Genomic DNA, 19,932 nt, shown 5'->3' with positions numbered 1-19,932 from the left:
TATATATATATATATATATATATTATTCTATGATATAGATCACTGCTTTTAACATGTTTGAAAGCCATATTTTTGTTCTATAGTAAATGTATCAATGTTTAATAAACTTGCTTCTAACAAGTTTTATTATTATTACAATGTTAAAAGGATTTGTTGGTACAACTTTAATAAAGTAATTTACATGGTGGACTTAAAATTTTGAGTTGCTTTGACTTAAAGGTGCAGTGTGTAGATTTTAGCGCATCTAGCAGTGAGATTGTGAATTGCAACCAACGGCTCACTCCACCGTTCACTGAATTACATAGAGAAGCTATGGTAGCCTTAAAAGGACAAACAAGACAAAATACAGTAGTGACGAAACACGGTCTGTAGAGCAGTTTGTCTGTTTAGGGCTACTGTAAAAACACAGCGGCACAAAATGTAGATAAAAACGGCTCATACTAAGATAACAAAAACAATACAGTTCATTATGTAAGGTCTTTATACACCACTGATAATATAGTTATGTAGATTAGATTGCATTTCTGTCAAGGGATCCTGCACCTTTAAACATATTAGTTGACCCAAAAAAATATTGTATAAACTAATATTTTGAGTTGAATTAACTTACATTTTAAGGCAACCAGGTACGTAACTTACCAACATTTTTTACACTGTAAATAAATATTTGTTAACTTTAGTGATGGCAGACAATAAAAAGCTTAGTAACTTATAATTTTACCATCAGGCTGCTCCAAACCTGTCTGTGAAAGACCACAAAGATATTTTGAAGAACATCTGATGTGTATTTTCCATACAGTGGGATTTGCAATCAATTGTGAGAGAGTAAATGATAGCAATTTCTTTGTGAAATACACCTTTAACTGTCTGAATGACTCTTTTCTATAACTCATGAAAACACTTTTAAACTTTACACATTGGGTATCTGTCATGAGCATGTCTGTTTTTATGGCTGGGATTAGGTCTAACCCACTTTGTTATGTTAGCAACTCCTATAGGAAAGCTTACAGTAGGACATCGCTCGTCCCAAAAAGAAGTATGTTTGAGGGGTTCTTTTGTGTCCTCTTTTTTATTTTAACAATGGAGAGAAACTGAATAGAGTAAGTAACACCGGCAGACTCTTTCAAGCGGTCTCCGCTATGTTACAGACTGCATGTAATCATACACCTCACGATTCGGAAGTGAATAGCAACTTTGTATTGTGAACATTGTTTGTTTCTTTAGTCTGATAGATGAACTTGCTGCAAGCAAAAATACTGCACGGCGTGTCCTGACATTAACCTACATTTTACTCAAAAAAACTGTGTAGTCACCTGCCTGAAAGAATCAGCTTTTGTGTCTTGTTGCTAAGATTAATAAAATAAAAAGTGGTTTTACATAACAACATATATTACATTATAATCTAAAGGGCAAATGTTATTTAAGGTATCTCTCTTAGAGACAAAAATATTAAAAGTAACAATTATAATTAACATGAATTAGGAGGTAAATGTTAACTAAATGAGTCTCATGTAGTAGTTGTTGCTGTTGCTTTTTTCAGATGTGACATATGGCACTGTACATCCAAGTGCAAGTTTTACAGTAAAGCCTAATAAATGCCATCAAAACTGTTAAATAAAAAATAGTAAATAAATTATAAGTGTCAATCATGTACTTACGTACTTTGATTGTATTTAAATTTCAAATTGTATTCAACAATAGAGTTTAATTTTATAATTGAATAATTGTAAGAAAAGTGCATTTCAAGAAATTTTAATCCAATGGCGCCACCTACTGTCGCACTGAAGAGTAGCGGTTAAATTTCACATTTAGTACACTGTCAGAATAAAAGATACAAAAGCTGTCACTGGGGGCAGTGCCCTTTAAAAAGGTTTCATACTTTTAGGTAAATGTATGTTTGAGGTACAGTATGCACTCTTTATGCACAAAGGTGTGATTTAAAGAGAAAGCTGCTCTAATGATAGCTTTTGTAAGTATAGGCCTGTATGGGTCATTCTACAGATAAGGTGGAATTCGGGTGATTGAAATCTGCTTAAATGAACTTCTTTCAAAACACCCAAAACTTCTATAATAGCATTAATTAACTTGTAAAATCTATGAATCCGCAAAACGGGGAGCTTAATCTATGTTTAATTTTTAATACATTTTAATAAAGAATCCATTACGTTGTATCTTCAAAACCTGACAAAATGAGAATATAATAATAGATAATGAATATGATAAAACTTATAAACTTAAACATTTTTCCATCTTGCTTTGTTTGTATGCTTTTATGTTGGTCAGTTAAAGGAATAGTGCTTAGGAAGTACTCATTAGAGAAGACTGTAACACCAATGACGGTAACACCAATGATGGTAACACTAATGACAATTTACAGAAAAACAAACATTTTAACAAAATGGCTGCCATTAGCCATGTGCTATTTCATCAGAGATGTAACAATTACATACTTATTCGGTATAATGTATTTTTATGTAAAGATCTTAACACTCCCAGCTATAAAAAAAGAGTAACAATAATGACATCCAAAAAATCTTATATCAAAATTCTTAGATATATCATGATATTTTAGACAAATAAAGTAAGACATCTCACAAACCTTTTGCCTTCTTCCACTGCACTTCTTCCACTGCTCTTGACCCATGAAAAACTTCAAAGAGCTGATGCATTGTTTCAAAATAAAAGTGCTTTGGGTAGGGTAACCCCAATGATATAAATTTTGGGGACAAATATTTATTTGATATTATTCATATTAATAGTGTATTTTTTACCATTTCAGTGTTGTAGTAAATTCATACAGGGTTAAATGTAAATGTAAATTAGATTTGTTTTATAAAAAACATGGTTTTAAATAATAAGGACACAGTTCAACTTCCATGTATGATCAAAGGGACAGGGCAATTTTCAGGACCAGACATTTAAAAAAAAGTTTAAAAAAGAAAAAAAAAATTACATAAATAAACTCTCTCATCATGTTAAGGACAGTCTATATTTATTCAATATACATCATTATGGGATTATTGGGTCAAATTAAATGATTAAGGGGTCTGCAAAAGCAAGGGTCAAGCATTTCCACCTTTTTTGTAGAATGATTCTTTCTGCATAAAATGAACAATCTGTCCCGATTTAAACTTTAAAGTTTAATTGTCCTTTGATTTTAGTCATTATTTATGCCCATAGAAACAGTTCATGCAGCCCAGGGTTTTACTCTTGTCTGGGCAACCACAAATACGCAACGGTTTCTCAATTAAAATGAATTTTCACATAACAGCACATACATAATTAACTTTTGTAACAAACTAAAATATATTATAAAAGGTACAGCCTATTGGGGTTTTCGTACCTTGAAGTACCTTTTATAAATTATAAAAAAAAGATTTAAACATTGTAATGCAGTAATGCATTATGCGCACGCACGCACACACACACACACACACACACACACACACACTCACACAAAACCACTCCTATTATTGCTGTCTGTTTTCTTTATTTGGATAACAGGAAAATTTGAACAGATTTAATGACAGTACAGTAAATATTATACATAGGGTGAAAATTATAAGATAAATATTTATATATATTTGTAACTGTACAGTTTTTAAGGGTTTATGTTCAATTTCTGTTATTTAATGATGTTACAGAGATTTCTCTGTATGTATTGAATAGATGTCCAGGAGAGCAAATGTTTAAAAGTCAGGTCTGTCCTTCTTCAGTTTTGAGTAGTCCATGTTCACTTTAAAGAGCTGTGGAAATTAGGTTTATGCCATTTTAAAACATTTTATAGACTTTTACAGAATACATAGGCTGTAATGTACAATTAGGTTTTTGTAAAGATGTTTTTACCTTGTACTGGTCATTTGGCCCCAATTTTGTCCAAGGCTCTGGGTTGTTCTTGCGATCCCATCTGTGACAGATTTCATGGTCAGCACCTCATATAATCATAATACTGAAAGACTGTATTGGATTATGGTGTTGAAAGAAATGAGATTGTTACTCACGAGCAGTCAGGACTCTTTAATGCGAGGCGACACAGGTAAAGCATAGACATGGTCGCTCCACCACCAATGAAGACAAACAGAGGGATTAACTTAAAATAAAGGAAAGGATGTGTTAGGCGATAATGATAAAACAACATTCATTACATTAAATCTAAAAAAATAGCATGACAGGGCAATAAAGCTGAACAATTTATGTATAAGATGCATTTGATGGTTCCTGTGTAGACAATTACCTTGGTTTTGAAACACAATTTCTTCAAAAACACATTTTTTATTAGACTAAGATCCTGCAATTATTCACAGCCTATAAGTTCATTTTCTGGACAGATCAGCATTGCGTAACTGCATCTTCAAGAAAAAAGTGAACCTGTAATGAAATCCAGGTTTGATTTCTTTGGCCAAAAAAAATATGTTTTAAATGCTAAATACAATTTGTAGAAAGTAAAGCTTAATTAAATATATTTTTGAATTTGAAATTATATTTTTGTTGACAAAATATCTAACTTTGTACAAAATGTATAAATGCACTGAAAACAATCTCTGGTTGCACATGATTGAATTAAAATGATTTTTCTTTTAAAAAAAATTATCTATACGTAATTTAATTATGTACACCAGTTCAACATGATTGAATCAAGTTTTCTTAAAATGAAATTTATTTTAATTAATTTTAGTTTCATTTTAAGAAAACCTAATTTAATTATGTGCAACCCATGTCCAGACGTTTTTTTGTCAGTGTGTATACTTTTGTATAAAATATAAAATTCTGTATATTTTTGAAATTTTATTTAACCTGTTATATTTATAGGTTTGTAACATACCAAGTTTTTCTTCCAATGCGACTTGAATCTAAATGCTTTAAAGTATATGTATTTTTATATATATATATATATATATTTTTAAATACATTTTAAACCTTTTTAAAATACATTTTTAAATAATATCATATTTTTTTAAAAATTACCTAAAATATATTGGGGAAAATATATATTTTTTAAATATATTTCAAAATATATTTCAGTACATATACTTTTGGCCATTTTTTGTATATTAAGAAATATATGTATATATTTTTTTGGCTAATGGGTTCAATCTTTGCCGTGGCCTTACTGAGTCATTTTATATTAAATATATCAAGATTATATTTTCACAGCATGTTCTTTGTATTATGTAGGATGATTTTATGTAGAAAACAATAAATCACAAACATGACTAGCTGGGTTTTCACAGGCAAGGTCATAAATGCTAAACCAAATACAGCAAAGCCATTAACTTTAATTATTTTAGATACATGTAATAACATCTTATACATATCTAATGATAAAAATGGAATCATGTGATATACAGGAATTTGGCCACATTTCTAAAAAAAAAATGGATAAACAGATTTTACCAAGTTGCCCTTGAAATAGCTGTTCATCCTTCTGTACACTCCCTCACCTCTCCTACATTGCAATGCATCCAGATAAGCGTCCATTCGCGAATATGGTACGGTCACGTTCATACTATACACCCTAAAAACCGTTTTGAGCAATGCCACAAATTCTCATTCTATCACAGAATGCCTAGAAAATCCAGTTAACATACAGGCCTGACCCATATTTACATTTACATTATAATTTTCTATTTCTGACCTATGCTAAGCTGGAGAAAAAAGGATGCTGAGACACATGAGAGAGCAATTTATCCCAAAAGTGCATCATCACCAGTAACAAACCTGAAATACTTACAGCCGGGTGGCTTTTCATTTGTTTAAAGACGGTACTCAGCATGTTAACCTCCCAAAATGAATCTATATAGCAGGATTAATGAGACATCCGCTGGATACACACCGCTGTATGATACTGGAGGACAGTGTGAAGGGATGCAGACTGATATGCAGGTGCTCTGTGATGACGACAGAGGGCGCCCGCGGGTAAGACGATCCTCCATTGAACCTCATGCAACATACCATTTTACTTTAAAAGCGACGTAAATATAGATGCTTTAAAATATATTTAATATATAAATTATACATAATTTTTTTATATATACATAAGTGCTGGGCATACAAAATAAAAGAGATTTTTTTGCATAATATATGAGAGTGTGCTGTGTGTAATTATTATGTATATATAAGTACACACACATTTATGTATGTATTTAAGAAACATTTACATGTGTATATATATTTATTTATATTTGTATATATTTTATATGATATATAAGTACATTTTTATAAAAATTATAGAATATATATGAAATGAATATATGTATGTGTGTGGTTAAGTATACATATGGCGCTTTTCCATTGCATAGTACCCCACGGTTTAGTTTAGTTTGGGTCGTGTCAGCTCACCTCACTTTGGCGTGGTTAGCTTTTCCATTGAGTTTAGTATCACTTCGCAGTGGGAGGAATAATAGGCGTGTCGTTATATTTGCGCTGCATACGGCTGTAACATCATACAAGAGAGAGCGTCCTTGTACATTCCCATACATTTATTTATTTATCAGTCCGCCACAAAATTAAAATTGGCCACCACAAATAGATGTTTACTTTGCACATCGCGTTTATAACTACCTGTCTCACATGACAGTTTCTGTTCAAACACCCGTGGCGTCAGTCGACGGCTCCGCTGAGCCTCAATGAAGTTGCATTAAAGCATAAATAATACTGACGTGCACGTCGCGAATGTGCCGCCACAAAATTAAAATTGGCCACCACAAATAGATGTTTACTTTGCACATCGCGTTTATAACTAACTCTGTCTCACATAACAGTTTCTGTTCAAACACCCGTGGCGTCTGTCGACGGCGCTCAGGCTGAGCCTCAATGAAGTTGCATTAAAGCATAAATAATACTGACGTGCACGTCGCGAATGTGCCGCCACAAACTGCAAGTCTGGAAAAAACTTTTATGTGTTCCTGATTCACAACCTGTGGATGTTTTTAATCGCTAAAAGGGTGTTTGGAAACTTAAAACAGAGCACAGATGACAACATGTTTGCTCGAGACAGCGCAAGCTAGCAGCAAGCTAAAGCTAATATTTTACATAATAGGATGACGGCGCCGATGACGATTCTCTCAGACCAATCAGTGAACTACAGTGTTTACGCGTCACGTTTGGTATCAGCTCGGGTCGCTTGGAACCCCAACCGAGGTGGTACGAAAAAAAGTATCGGGTACTACGAAGTGATCCCAATGGAAAAGCTCCCAAAAGTAAGCTGACCCGACCCAAACTAAACCAAACCGTGGGGTACTATGCGATGGAAAAGCGCCATTAATTACACACAATAATTATTACACACACAGCGCACACACATGTATTATGCCAAAAATCACTTTTATTTTGTATGCGATTAATCTTTGCCCAGCACTAGGCTGCCTGTATAGATTTATATATGCCATATATATTACAATAATAATACAATGTTACTATAATATTAGATTTATTATATAAACACAACTATGATTGTTTCGAAATGTCTCACAAACGGAGGGTGGCTAAAGGGACTTTAATTTTAAAAGACGCCCGATTACCTCACATGCTGAGGTCGACTCATGACAACTTCCTGTGATGGGTAGCCCTGAGTTCGCTGTCTAGCTAGGAAGCTAATAACACCTTTACCCTTTCATAAGTCTTTACCCTTAAAATATTTTTTATTTTATAAAGAGTAGATGTTAAAGTAAAGTTTTAAATTAAACAATGTCGGACAGTCCAGGTGGGTGCGGTATTTGTGCATACTGAATTAGCTAACTATTCACAGACTTACGATGCTAGCTAAAGTCTTATTACAAAACTAAGTTACCAAAAACATTCGGAACAGCGGTTACGTCAATAACCATAACGGTAGACAGAAGTTACCTGATCTACATGCATAAATAAGTAACATAATCCTACAAAGACTGGAAACAATACAACAAAAAACATTTTTGTAGCGTTATGATGTCGTGATTAAAATTTACAGATACTTTTGTATTTTAATTGTATTAATCTGCTTATGTTTACCAACAGATTTGCCACCAAGCGATGAACAAAATGTAGAGATACAGGGCTCTGTTACTAACTATTCAATTGTGGTAATAGGGGAACACGAGAAAAACATGATTAATGACTGTCAATACTGTAAGTACACAACAACGATTGTTTTGTTGCATAAATTCTCCCTTCATCACTGTCATTAGACATTTCACTCTCTCTCTTTTGTCTGACATAACTTTTACATTTTGTGTCAGATTGTGAGATGTGCCACCAGCCCTTCACAGATCAGTGTGAGGTTCATGGTCCACCATTATTCACATACGACTCACCTGCGACTAAGGGGATTCCTCAGAGGGCTCTCTTAACGCTCCCTAAAGGTTTGGTTATAGGTAGATCAAGCAGTCCTAATGCTGGACTTGGAGTTTTCAACCAAGGCCAGACGGTGCCTTTGGGGATGCATTTTGGACCTTTCGATGGCGAGGTGACCAGTGAGGAAAAGGCATTAGAAAGTTCCTACTCTTGGGTAGTAAGTGTCAACCTGGCTGTTGTTGAAATTAGTTATTGTTGTATATTTGCCTAAAGTAAGTGCCATTTCTCTCGTCAACAGATTTGCAGAGGCAGTGATCAAAATAGTTACATAGATGCAGAGAGAGACACTCACTCCAACTGGATGAAGTAAGCTTTCATTTATTGTGTGATTTTTCAACGTGATCTCATGACAATAAAGTTGTATTTTTACGTGAAGTGTGGTTGTACCACACGTACATTTAGTGAAATTTTAAAACGCACTGAAATGTATAATATTGATGTTTTGAGAGGACTAATAGATTAATTATGTACGTATTAACAGCTTTAAAGATATACAAATTTGTACATATTTCTATTCCTAAATATTAAATTGCGGACATTGTACACTTCAGCATCTATTTAAACTAGGGATGCATAATGATTAATCGCCATTAATCTATAGCAGAATAAAAGTTTTTGTTTACATCACATATGTGTGTGAACTGTGTATAATAATTATTTATATATAAATATGCACACATGCACGTATTATTTTAAGATATATAAAATATATATATTTATATATTAAGTATTTATATTTATATATATATAATATAAATTATACATAAATATACAAATGTATATACGGGTGATTCTCACGAAAACTTGGTTTTAAAAATGTCAAGCATGAAAATGTAAAAATTGCTTAAATTTACTTTTTTTCCCACCAGACATTGAAAAACAAAGTCTGGAGTAAATTGGAACATTATTTTTAAAACTTTTACTTATCATTTAACACTTTTTGTAACATAATTTGAAAAATTAGTCCTAAAAAATCTCATTACCGCAACAGTCAGAAAACATCAACACTGACATATTTTCAAAATGACATGACAAACCTGAAAGAACATAATTTGGAGATTCTGCACATGCATTTAAAATCAAAGTATTATGCTTCTATTAATTAAATTAACATTAAAAAGCATCTGTTGCGGTAATGATAATCAAAATGTCGTGTAAGCATTCTGACAAGACAATATTTCAAATTAACTGTAAAAAAATGATCTTACCTGGTAGCCATCTTGAAGTAACTGGTCCATGTGCTTGGTCACTCAAAATCAAACTTTATTAAAATTCTGTATGTGTGCTTAAACTGTTCTCAAAAAGTGATTCGGAGGATGACAACATCAGGCATGGACACATCATTTTCCTAATTTTTCTTCATTATTATTATACATGAATATTCAGTAAATATTTTTTCTGTCATCTAAAGTAGTCTAGCAAAACATCCATTTATTTTTTTTTCTTAATATTTTTGTGTTAATTTGATTAAATTACAACATAACGGATGTTCAAACACAGCCGGACACATTGCGGTAATGAGAATTTCAGCAGAAAATGAGATAAAATTTCCAATTATAAATTCTTATGTTGAAATCACACATTGTGCAAGGTAGAACACAGTATTGTGTTAATTCTGATGCTTTTTAATGTTACTATATTACACATTTTAAAGCTAAAATCATTAGTGCAGTGGTGTTTCAATGGTTTCGTGAGAATCACCTATACACACATGTAAACATTTCTTAAATGCACACTCATGCATGTACAATTTTATCTATACAAAGTTATTATAAACAGTTCACACCCACACACACACATATATATATATATATATGTGTGTGTGTAAACAAAAACTTTTATTCTGCTATAGATTAATCGCGATTAATCGTTATGCATCCCTAATTTAAACATACAAAAAAGTATGCTTTTTTTAGTTGGTGTTTTTTAATTGTCTCTGTTTTGTGTTTTGTTTAAGGTATGTGGTTTGCTCGAGAAGTGAGGTGGAGCAGAATCTTGTTGCATTTCAGCAAAACGGACGTATTCTGTTCCGCTGCTGTCGACCTATTACTCCTGGCCAAGAATTTCGAGTATGGTATTCCGAGGAATATGCTGACGGACTTGGCATCATCTGGGATAAGATTTGGGACAAGAAATGCAACCCCCTTGGTAATTTAGCCGGACATTTTTCTTGTGTTGCAGTGCAATAGTATGAAACGGCACGCTTAAACGTTATGTTGTTGTGTTACTTTATATCAGTGGACATAAATGTGTCACACAGCATCATCTTCAGTGAAGTCTGGTCTAGGGGTGGGCGGTACAAGCAAACAATTGTACCATGATATTCTAGACATGTTGCTTGAAAATGCAAAAAATGAGATGTGCGTTTATGAAGAAAGTGATTATTAATTTTGTAACATTTAGCAGCAACATTCTTTACGGGTTGCAGTTCTGTAGCAAAGCATTCTGACTTAGTTAGCATTTGCATGTGTGTAGCATTTAGTGAGTTTAGCATGACTTTGACACGGTAGTTAAATACCGCAGCTGTAATGTATTTAGTCTTGGTCTAGTGATATTTAGGTAACTTGTTTTTATTTACAGGTAAAAATGAAGAGCAGGCCCCTCAAGACCGCCTATGTCCTCATTGCTGTTGCTCCTTTCCTACCTCCTTTTATCTGCAACTTCACGTTAAACGTTCGCATCCAGATCAGTACGAACACTTTTTAGAGACAAATGCGTCTATAGACCTTTCATCAGTCATAGACGAAGACCAGTGCCTCCTGGCGTCTGATGCACTTCCTCCAACCCAGGTGCAGCCAAACACAGAAAACTGTTTGGGTCCAATTTCGACCCCAAACGAACAAGCCGTCCACCACCCGGAAAAGTCAGACAGCACAGATTTGTCCAATATATGCAGTAGTAATGCTTCGAACGATGATGCTAACTGTGTGCCCGAGGACAGCGGAGCAAATAAATGTGGCGAGTGCGGGCGAACATTTTTGAGAGCTTGTCATCTAAAGAGACACCAGCGCACAATTCACTTCAAAGAAAAGCCTTACTGCTGCAGCCGTTGTAGGAAGTGCTTTAGTCAAGCGACGGGGCTGAAGAGACACCAACAGACCCACAAGAACGAGGAGGAGAAGGAGACGGATCCGGAAAGAGCGTCTGTTATTTACCCTTGCACCAAGTGTTCGTTCTCTTTTGTGGACAAATTCAATTTAATTCAACATCTCAAGCGGCACCACCACGGAGAGTACCTCAAATTAGTTGCAAATGGTTCGCTCACACCCGGGGTTACGAAACCAGATTTTGACAAGCATGACCCACCCTATGAACCTCCTGCTAGCAAGTCTGCCAAGAACCGCGTGAGGCGCAAAATCCGCCCTAAAAAAGGGCCTACAGGCCGACCGCGTGGACGACCACCGAAAAATAAGCATCAAGTCACAGTTGTGGCAAATACGAGTTCACCAGTCTGCGCTGAATGCAAGCAAAGCTTTTCCGATTCGGAGACGCTAAAAACTCACCAATGCCCTGGAAAAGCTAACGGGGAAGTAAAGGAACCCCAAGAAGCGACAATTTTCCAGCATGTCTGCGGCGAATGCAGAGGAGTTTTTAGTAATATGGAGCTTTTAAAAGCCCACGAGTGTATTCAGGAGGGAGACGGGCCTCACGGCTGCCTCAGCTGTAACCTTTATTTTAGCCGCATGTGTAACCTTCAACGCCACGAGAGCACCATTCACTCTAAGAAGAGGCCCTACTGCTGCGCGGTGTGCCTTAAGACTTTCACCCAATCAACTGGCTTAAAGCGTCACCAGCAGAGACACTCGGGCCGCGGTTCTCACCGTCAGATCTCTGCGTCGGTCAACGCCTCCATCTTTTCGTGTACGTACTGCGCTTTCTCCTTCACGGCAGAGCGCTATCTTCACAAACACATTCGGCGACACCACCCCGAGATGAGCATGAAATATCTGGGTTACCAGGACGAGGGCGTTTTGATGGTTGAAAAGCCTCACCGCTGCAGCCAGTGCTCCAAAAGCTTTACCACAATCAAGGGCTTTAAAAACCACACCTGCTTTAAGCAGGGGGAGAACGTCTATCTGTGCCCAGACTGCGGGAAGGCCTTCGGCTGGTTTAACAGCCTCAAGCAACACCAGCGCATCCACACGGGTGAAAAACCGTACACGTGTCAGCAGTGCGGGAAGAGTTTCGTGCACTCTGGTCAACTGAACGTGCACCTCCGCACGCACACGGGCGAAAAGCCCTTCCTGTGCGCGCAGTGCGGGGAGAGTTTCAGGCAATCGGGAGACCTGAGGCGGCACGAGCAGAAGCATACTGGAGTTCGGCCGTGCCAGTGCCCCGATTGTGGGAAAAGCTTCAGTCGGCCACAGAGTCTCAAAGCTCACCAACAGCTTCACCAAGGCACCAAGCTGTTTCCCTGTACGCAGTGTGGGAAAAGCTTCACCCGTAGATACCATCTTACACGACACCACCAGAAAATGCACTCCTAGCTACAGTAGCTGTGTCATGCTAATAAACTTTTGAATGTCATGTGAAAAGTTCAGTTTTTCTGCTTGGAGAACATCTTTGTTAACAAAAAATCATCATTTTATAAACGAGACTGATCTGGTCGAACTAATGAAAGTGTAAGGACTGGATTATTGGGCACACAAAAACGTAATATAGTTGGTGCCTACAAACAGAACTATAGGACCGATTGTAATCGGGTCACTGAGTCAGAACTATATTTTATTATTAAAAAAAAGCCTAGTTGTTAAACATGTGTATGTTTCTATCATAGTAACATTATTTTAGAAATATAAAGGCTTCAGCATGTTTTCCAGTGTTTTTGTAAAATACATTTTTTTTCCCAACATTATTGCAGAAGTAAAATCTTTCTGTTTTGGCAGTTGCAATTGTCAATCTTCAAAATTTACGTTGAGAACCTTACGATGGAAAATAAATCTACAAAGATTTCCCATGTGAATTTTTCTCATGCAAAGAAACAAAATATTTCATGCGAGGGACTTGAGTACAGACTTTGCATACATGCGTGAAATTTTATGCATTGTTCAAATGTATTGTGTTTTCTGTTGCATAGAGGAATAATGAACAAGTTTACCTGGTTTTGTGTTTCGTTTTTTTTCTAGTTTGCCGTTTACAAATTTTGAATCTGATGATATTTTAAGGAATTTTATGTTTATATATTAGCGGGTATAAAGTTATGATCGTGCACAAATAACTGATTTCCCAATAATCTGCACTGATTGTAAAATTACAAAATGTGCACCATGCAACCAATTTCATAAATCTGCTCTCACATTTTTTTAGTCGGCCTGCTAATTTATGAAAGGTGCATTTATGTTATGTAGTTGTAAGCAGTTGTCTAAGATATAGCTATTCTTTTATAAAAAAAAAATTAGATTCATGTTTATATGGTGAGATTTTATCCATCAAACAACTGTGATATTTCAATAAAAATAATCCATACAGTCTAATGTAGGAACAAATGTTTATGAATTAGTAGAAATACTAAAAAATTTTACTTTTTAAAATATTTAATTCAGTTTAATACTGATATGTGGGCTTGAGCATCATATTGAAAATTACATTACGGTCTGACCTATGTTTGTGAATGATCATTTTAAGCGTCACCTCACATGACATTTGTAATATCCTGTGAAAACTGGTAAAGTTTCTGTTTGCTACATAAATCACAAATCTACACCTGTGTGCAACTGTAGTGCATGCAGTCAGTAAATCTCCTTAGTCGTTGCCAGTGTGCTCGTGCTTAGTGACATTCAAACTTCATTTAAAATGATGACTGACATGTTTTGCACATAATTATCTGTATAAATGTCTTTGTTCTGATAAACACAAAGAAGGATCATTTGAGGATTGTAACCAAACCGATCAGAGGCCCCTTTGACTTTTCCTACTATAGGATTTAATGGGGCATCTAAACTTTAGTGTTTTTGTACCATTATAGCACAATGTTGCCCTGAGACATCAAACCAAATTCTAAGACAGAGTTCCCCCAAAAATAAAAAGTCATGCAATAGAGGGTTAAGTTAAACAATTTTATAAGTTGTGTCAACCTATCACAGTTCAAAACTTAAAGGTGCCAAAGAATGCATTGAAAAATAATCAGTTTAATTGGTCTATGATGTCGACATAAAAGTTATGCAACTTTATTAAGTGCAAAAATGATCCAGAAACAGATTTACATGTCCATTTACAACCCATCCAAATGGTCTATTTTTGCCCTATTTGAAAGGGTCATGAATAATAATATTGAGCCCTGCTCTGATTGGCTCTGCTCTCTCTGAGGCTCATGCCAGTATCTCACATTAGTAAACATGTTGGGGTGTACATCTTGACTGTTACAAAACAGTTTACATAAGATTGAGGAAACAAACGCTCAAAATTTCATTATCATGTACAGAACTCTTATTATTCATCTATGACTAAGAAAATACAGTTTTTATTCTATGGCACCTTTAAAATAGTAGGTTGAATTGACTTGCAAAACCAAGTTGTTTTAACTTCATGCTGAATTTTTTTACAGTGTGGAAACATGGCAATTTCACATACATCACAAAAGCGCTTTTATGCTCATTTGAAAAAGAAATGTAGCACAAAACTGCAATGGAAACAGGTTAGCTGACATGGGTAAAAGTCACAGAATCACTGCTTAAATATGCACTGTAAAAAACTATTTACTGCCTACATTTTTTATTTAATCAACTCGGATTTGAAAGTCATTTCAACTTACCATTATTTATCTTGACAAGAGATTAGTTATTTCAACTATATTTTATAAGTTATAACAACTCATCTCTAGTCAAAATAAATAATAGTCAGTTGAAATGACTATTTTTGAAAAAGTAAGGCAGCAAATAATTTTTTTACATTGTGGTGCGGTATGTTTGGTGAGGAACAAGACAGAAGATGTTTGTTCGATGTCAAGACCGGACATGCGGATGACATCAAAGTACTGCAAAAGTGATTTGGGAGCAGTGTTGGGTAAGTTACTAAAAAAAAGTAATTAATTACTAGTTACTAATTACATCTTCAATCATGTAGGGGAGAGCGGGGTAAGTTGTCACACGGGTAAGTTGTCACACTGTTAATAACTCCAACACTAGAGGCTCTATCTCAAAAATCAAATAGCCACTTTATGTGACTTCTTCTTCTATAGTGAACTTCCTGTTCACATGTGGTCAAGATCACTGTAATCTGAGGTTAGCACAATTTTCTTATTTTTCTGCTTAAAAAGTAAAAAAAAATCACTTTACATTTTATGCAATACAACTTTGTTAGGTGTGAATGTTTAAAATGATTATTTTGCACAAAATAGAGGAGACCGTAAAGTGTCTTTTGATACTTTAGCTAAAGTGATATGATGAGCTAAACTTGAGATTTAGACAACATTAGCACACAAGTAAGTATGGGGCAAGTTGTCTCAATGACTTTGGGGCAAGTCGTCACATCTGACAACTTGCCCCTGTACAAACAAACACATCGAACATGCTCAGAAAACATGATATAGAAAAGAATAAGCCTCAATCTAGCAAAAAGCTGTTTCAAAAGAAAGGGAAGCAGAAATCTGGACCTATGAAAAACAAGGCAGCTAAAAGAAGAAAAATCATGCAAGAGTCATCATCAGATGATGAAGAGTGCTTCTGCCTCGTCTGTGTAGAGCCATTTTCAAAGAGTCGTCCAAAGGAGACCTGGGTAAAATGTGTAAAATGCAACAATTGGGCCCATGATGCTTGCACCTCAGGCCAGGCAATTTATGTGTGTCAGAATTGTGATTCTGGAGATGAGTCCTATTAGTCATACAGGGCATCTGTTTTGTTCAGAGGTTCAACATGTTAAGTTAAGCAAGTTATCTGCAGCGTTCCATTCAGTTATCTGGTTTTATGTGAAAGCCATAGAACATTTGAACCAAAGTTCAAAGTAAAGTGGTCTTGCCACTTAATTGAAATGTGCATTATTTGGATTGAAATAATTGTTTTTCCAGATTCTCCAGGCACGGATGTTTATATTTCCAGTTTGGTTTGAGTTTAAAAATTAAAATCAATATTCACAATTAAGTAGTTGTGTTCTTATTTTTAGATAATCTAGTGTGACAACTTACCCGCCCTAGTGTGACAACTTACCCTCCGATGGGGCAAATTGTCACAAGTGCACAGTCACTATTCAACAGTCTACAACTCTGTAATGAGATAAGATATAAAGATGTTATGAATACAACATATGTGCCCAAGACTTCCTTCTTTCATTTGGTATGAGATTTATACCATTTTGATGTATGGTGCTCAGTAAATGTTAGACAGTGTGAAAAGTGTGACAACATACCCCGCTCTCCCCTAATTAGATTACTTTACAAATTACTCTCTCCAAAAAGTATTTAATTACTTATTACTAATTACTTTCTAAATCCTATTCAGTACATGATAAAAGGATAGGCTTGAAATAGAAGAAACAAAATATATAAGTACATAAATTATTCTGGTCCCACTTTAGGGTCCGATTCTCTCTATTAACTAACTATTAATTACTTTTGCCTCAATATACTCCAACTACTGCTTATTAATACTAAAGAAGTTGTTAATTTTAAGAATTGGTAGAAATGGGGAGGGTTAAGGATGTAGAATAAGGTTTTGCAGAATTAGGCATTAAAATGTGCTATTACGTATTAATAAACAGCCAACATCTCATTAATATTAATGCTAATAATAATCATCCAGTTAATACTGAGAATTGTAAACTAAAACCACACTCTAAAAAACGATTCGTTGGCTGAACAACCATAACTTATGAAAGTAATTGGATTAAACACAAAAAACTTAGTATTTATAACTTTTCAACCTCTACTTACCATATTTAGTATGTGTAACACAAAAATTTAAGTTACCAGGTGAACTTAAATGTATCCAAAAATAAAATGAAAAAACATAAGTAATGCTAACTACTATAACAACTGCATCAAAATTAAGTAAATCTAGCATAACATTTTAAGTAACTATAGAGCCACGTGATTTCCCATGATGCCTTTCCAGCCAAAAATGATGACATCTGTCGTAGCCATTTTGTTAAGCACATGCCCTGTAAAAAAATCCAACTTCAAAATGTTCTTTTAACAAAAAACAAAGTTTTTCTTGTTGAAGGGCATCAGTTCATTAATTTGTGTTCACTGAATGAAATAAGCATAATCATCCTGTTAACAAATATCATTTGTTGACTGGAGTTTTAAGTTTTTGTCCAATTTGTTTACCAAACTTGCCAAATTGAGTAATCTGAACAACCAATTAAAAAAAACAATGGTCTGAATAGTTCCCAGCATGCATTGCGACATGTTCACTTCTTTGGTTAATATTTACTAAAAAAGATGACTGTTTTAATGTTTGCTGGGTTTATTTATGTTGATATGTTGTTAATGTTAGTTATATGTTGTATTTGGAGTTATTTTGAAAAAATTATGTTTGTTCATTGTTACTATGATTGAGAAGTGTGTGCTCAGTGTAGAGGGCAACACAGTGGGTTAGCGCGCATCATTGTTTCCTCACAGCAAAAAGGTCTCTGATTCAAGCAAGAGCTAAGTCAAAGACTTTGTTCAGGAGACCTTTCTGTGTACACTCCCACAGTCCAAAACATGCAGATTAGCTGAATTGGGTATACTAAATTGCTCCAACTTCACTCTAAAATATGTGTTGGATTTACTTAAAAAGTGTGATGCAAAAATGGTGCATATATATTTTAAGTAATCCCAACTTGGAATAATTTTACTTGGGATGAACAAGAAAATATGTGTTATATGAACTTAAATATTTGAGTTCATCATCATTCTTTACTTAAAAATTTAAGTAAATAAAACACAGGTTTTCTTGTAAATTTTAAGTAAAACTATCAAAGTTGGGAATACTTAAAAAGTGTGATGCAAAAATGGTGCATATATATTTTAAGTAAATCCAACACATCATTTTTTAGAGTGCATGTTAAATCCACTATTGTATTTTAGTATACATAATTGTTTTACAGTCCATACACAGTATTTAGTTACATCAGAAGTAACTGTATTTAGATTACAAGAAAAATAAGAGTAATCCCTTACTTTACTTTTTCAAAGGAAAATAATTAAATTACAGTAACTAGTTACACCCAACACTGTTTGGGAGTCGACTGGTAGGTATGCTTTCAAATCGCTCTTGCGATATTTTGATGTCATCCGCATGTCGGTCTGCGCAGTGCCGTATGAAGTCGAACACACCTTTTACGTTTTACAAAATCGCACAACATCAGTTATAAAAACGCCGTCATTACACAATAGTTTCTTTTTGTATACATTAAGAAAATAACACTAAAGTTTTGACGGAAACCAGCTAATGACAGCAGAATTGCCGCAGAATTCGTTTGTACGCTCTGCACTTCTACCATTTCATGATATCATAATAAAAACAGGAAGTAAAAAGCAAAACTATTGCTATCTGTCAGTATCGTTAGATGTAATTAAATATCGTCACCGAAATGTTGTATCGGTGCATCCCTTATTTAACTGTGAAAGCTTACTGTACCACAAGACAACCAAACAATTTTTGTTACAAATCCACAATTGACTGTTTATTTCATAAAACCACATTAACAAACCACATGAGTGTGCGTTCCATACAAGCTTTGCACTGAAAAAAAAATCGTTTACATGCCTCATTGATTTATTCAGTCTCTGCTGAAAGACTTAATTAACAGTGACACTAAATACTACAATCAATCACAATCGTTTATGTTTTGAGTTCCTTCCTATATCTCACATCAATATGTTCACAATTTGTAATTTTGTATTTGTAATCGTTGCTGTAATGACTTCCAACAACTTTAATTGCAGCTAGTGAGAACTTTCTGGTTTTGTTAGACTGAACGATCAATGAGTTCGATTCCAGGCAGCGGTATAAAGATTTATTCAAACTATTGTGAGCCCAGCAGATTTAAAGTGTATTTAAACATGAACAACACTCAGATAAGAAAAGAAAGATAAAAATATACACACGTGGGCACCAATCTCATAATCCTGTCTGGTACGGTTCAAAGGTCAAGATCCACTGGAAAATACTGGAAGCCACTACGGTTTTAAGGAACTGTAAGGACTTGAACACTTGGGAGTGAGTGAAACACTGGAGTAATACTGAGATAAAGGCAGCAGTTGGTTTTTAAGGTTTAAGTCACCACAACCGTGCACAAGAGGTACAGTATAGTGTGGACTACTATAGGTAGAGGGGCATCAGGAAATAAACACCTTTAAAAATGTGGCTATACAGTAAATAAGGCTAAGCTAAGCATCTTTCAATAAACACAAAATATTAGCTGTAATACTTCATCCTTATAGGTAGTGATGTGTCTATCATTACCCAGTTAATGACATCCCGACCCCTTTAGCAGAAATGATGCTTCTTATTTCATGTTAACATATGGTTTTAGACAAATAATACTGGCGTTGTTTCATCACACATAAAACCTGGAAATACATTAGGATCAAAACAAAATGAAACAATAACAAGACTTAAGGTACAGCACCAAGGCCCATGTGTCCCAGTTTCAGGAGTTGAAGAAAAAGCTGAAAGAAAA

At 34.7% G+C, this 19,932-nt stretch overlaps 2 protein-coding genes across 2 annotated transcripts; one reads left to right on the top strand and one right to left on the bottom strand.

Annotated features, from left to right (window-relative positions):
• Nucleotides 1-3,470: 3,470 nt before the first annotated feature.
• Nucleotides 3,471-5,891, bottom strand: ndufa4b (NDUFA4 mitochondrial complex associated b). The gene is made up of 4 exons (XM_055176471.2): nt 5,732-5,891; nt 4,002-4,090; nt 3,847-3,907; nt 3,471-3,746 (listed from the first exon to the last, which is right to left on the bottom strand). Exons 1-4 carry the CDS (start codon nt 5,771-5,773, stop codon nt 3,690-3,692), a joined length of 249 nt encoding a protein of 82 aa, XP_055032446.1. The 5' UTR covers nt 5,774-5,891; the 3' UTR covers nt 3,471-3,689.
• A 1,629-nt stretch (nt 5,892-7,520) lies between these two features.
• On the top strand, nt 7,521-12,866 carry prdm9 (PR domain containing 9). Its single transcript, XM_055176387.2, has 6 exons — nt 7,521-7,702; nt 7,996-8,106; nt 8,217-8,488; nt 8,570-8,637; nt 10,289-10,479; nt 10,912-12,866. Exons 1-6 carry the CDS (start codon nt 7,687-7,689, stop codon nt 12,816-12,818), a joined length of 2,565 nt encoding a protein of 854 aa, XP_055032362.2. The 5' UTR covers nt 7,521-7,686; the 3' UTR covers nt 12,819-12,866.
• The last annotated feature ends 7,066 nt before the right edge of the window (nt 12,867-19,932 follow it).

The sequence above is a fragment of the Misgurnus anguillicaudatus genome, chromosome 4 (genome assembly GCF_027580225.2).
Source record: "Misgurnus anguillicaudatus chromosome 4, ASM2758022v2, whole genome shotgun sequence".
NCBI classification, from domain to species: domain Eukaryota; kingdom Metazoa; phylum Chordata; class Actinopteri; order Cypriniformes; family Cobitidae; genus Misgurnus; species Misgurnus anguillicaudatus.
This window is presented reverse-complemented; position numbering and strand designations above follow the sequence as displayed.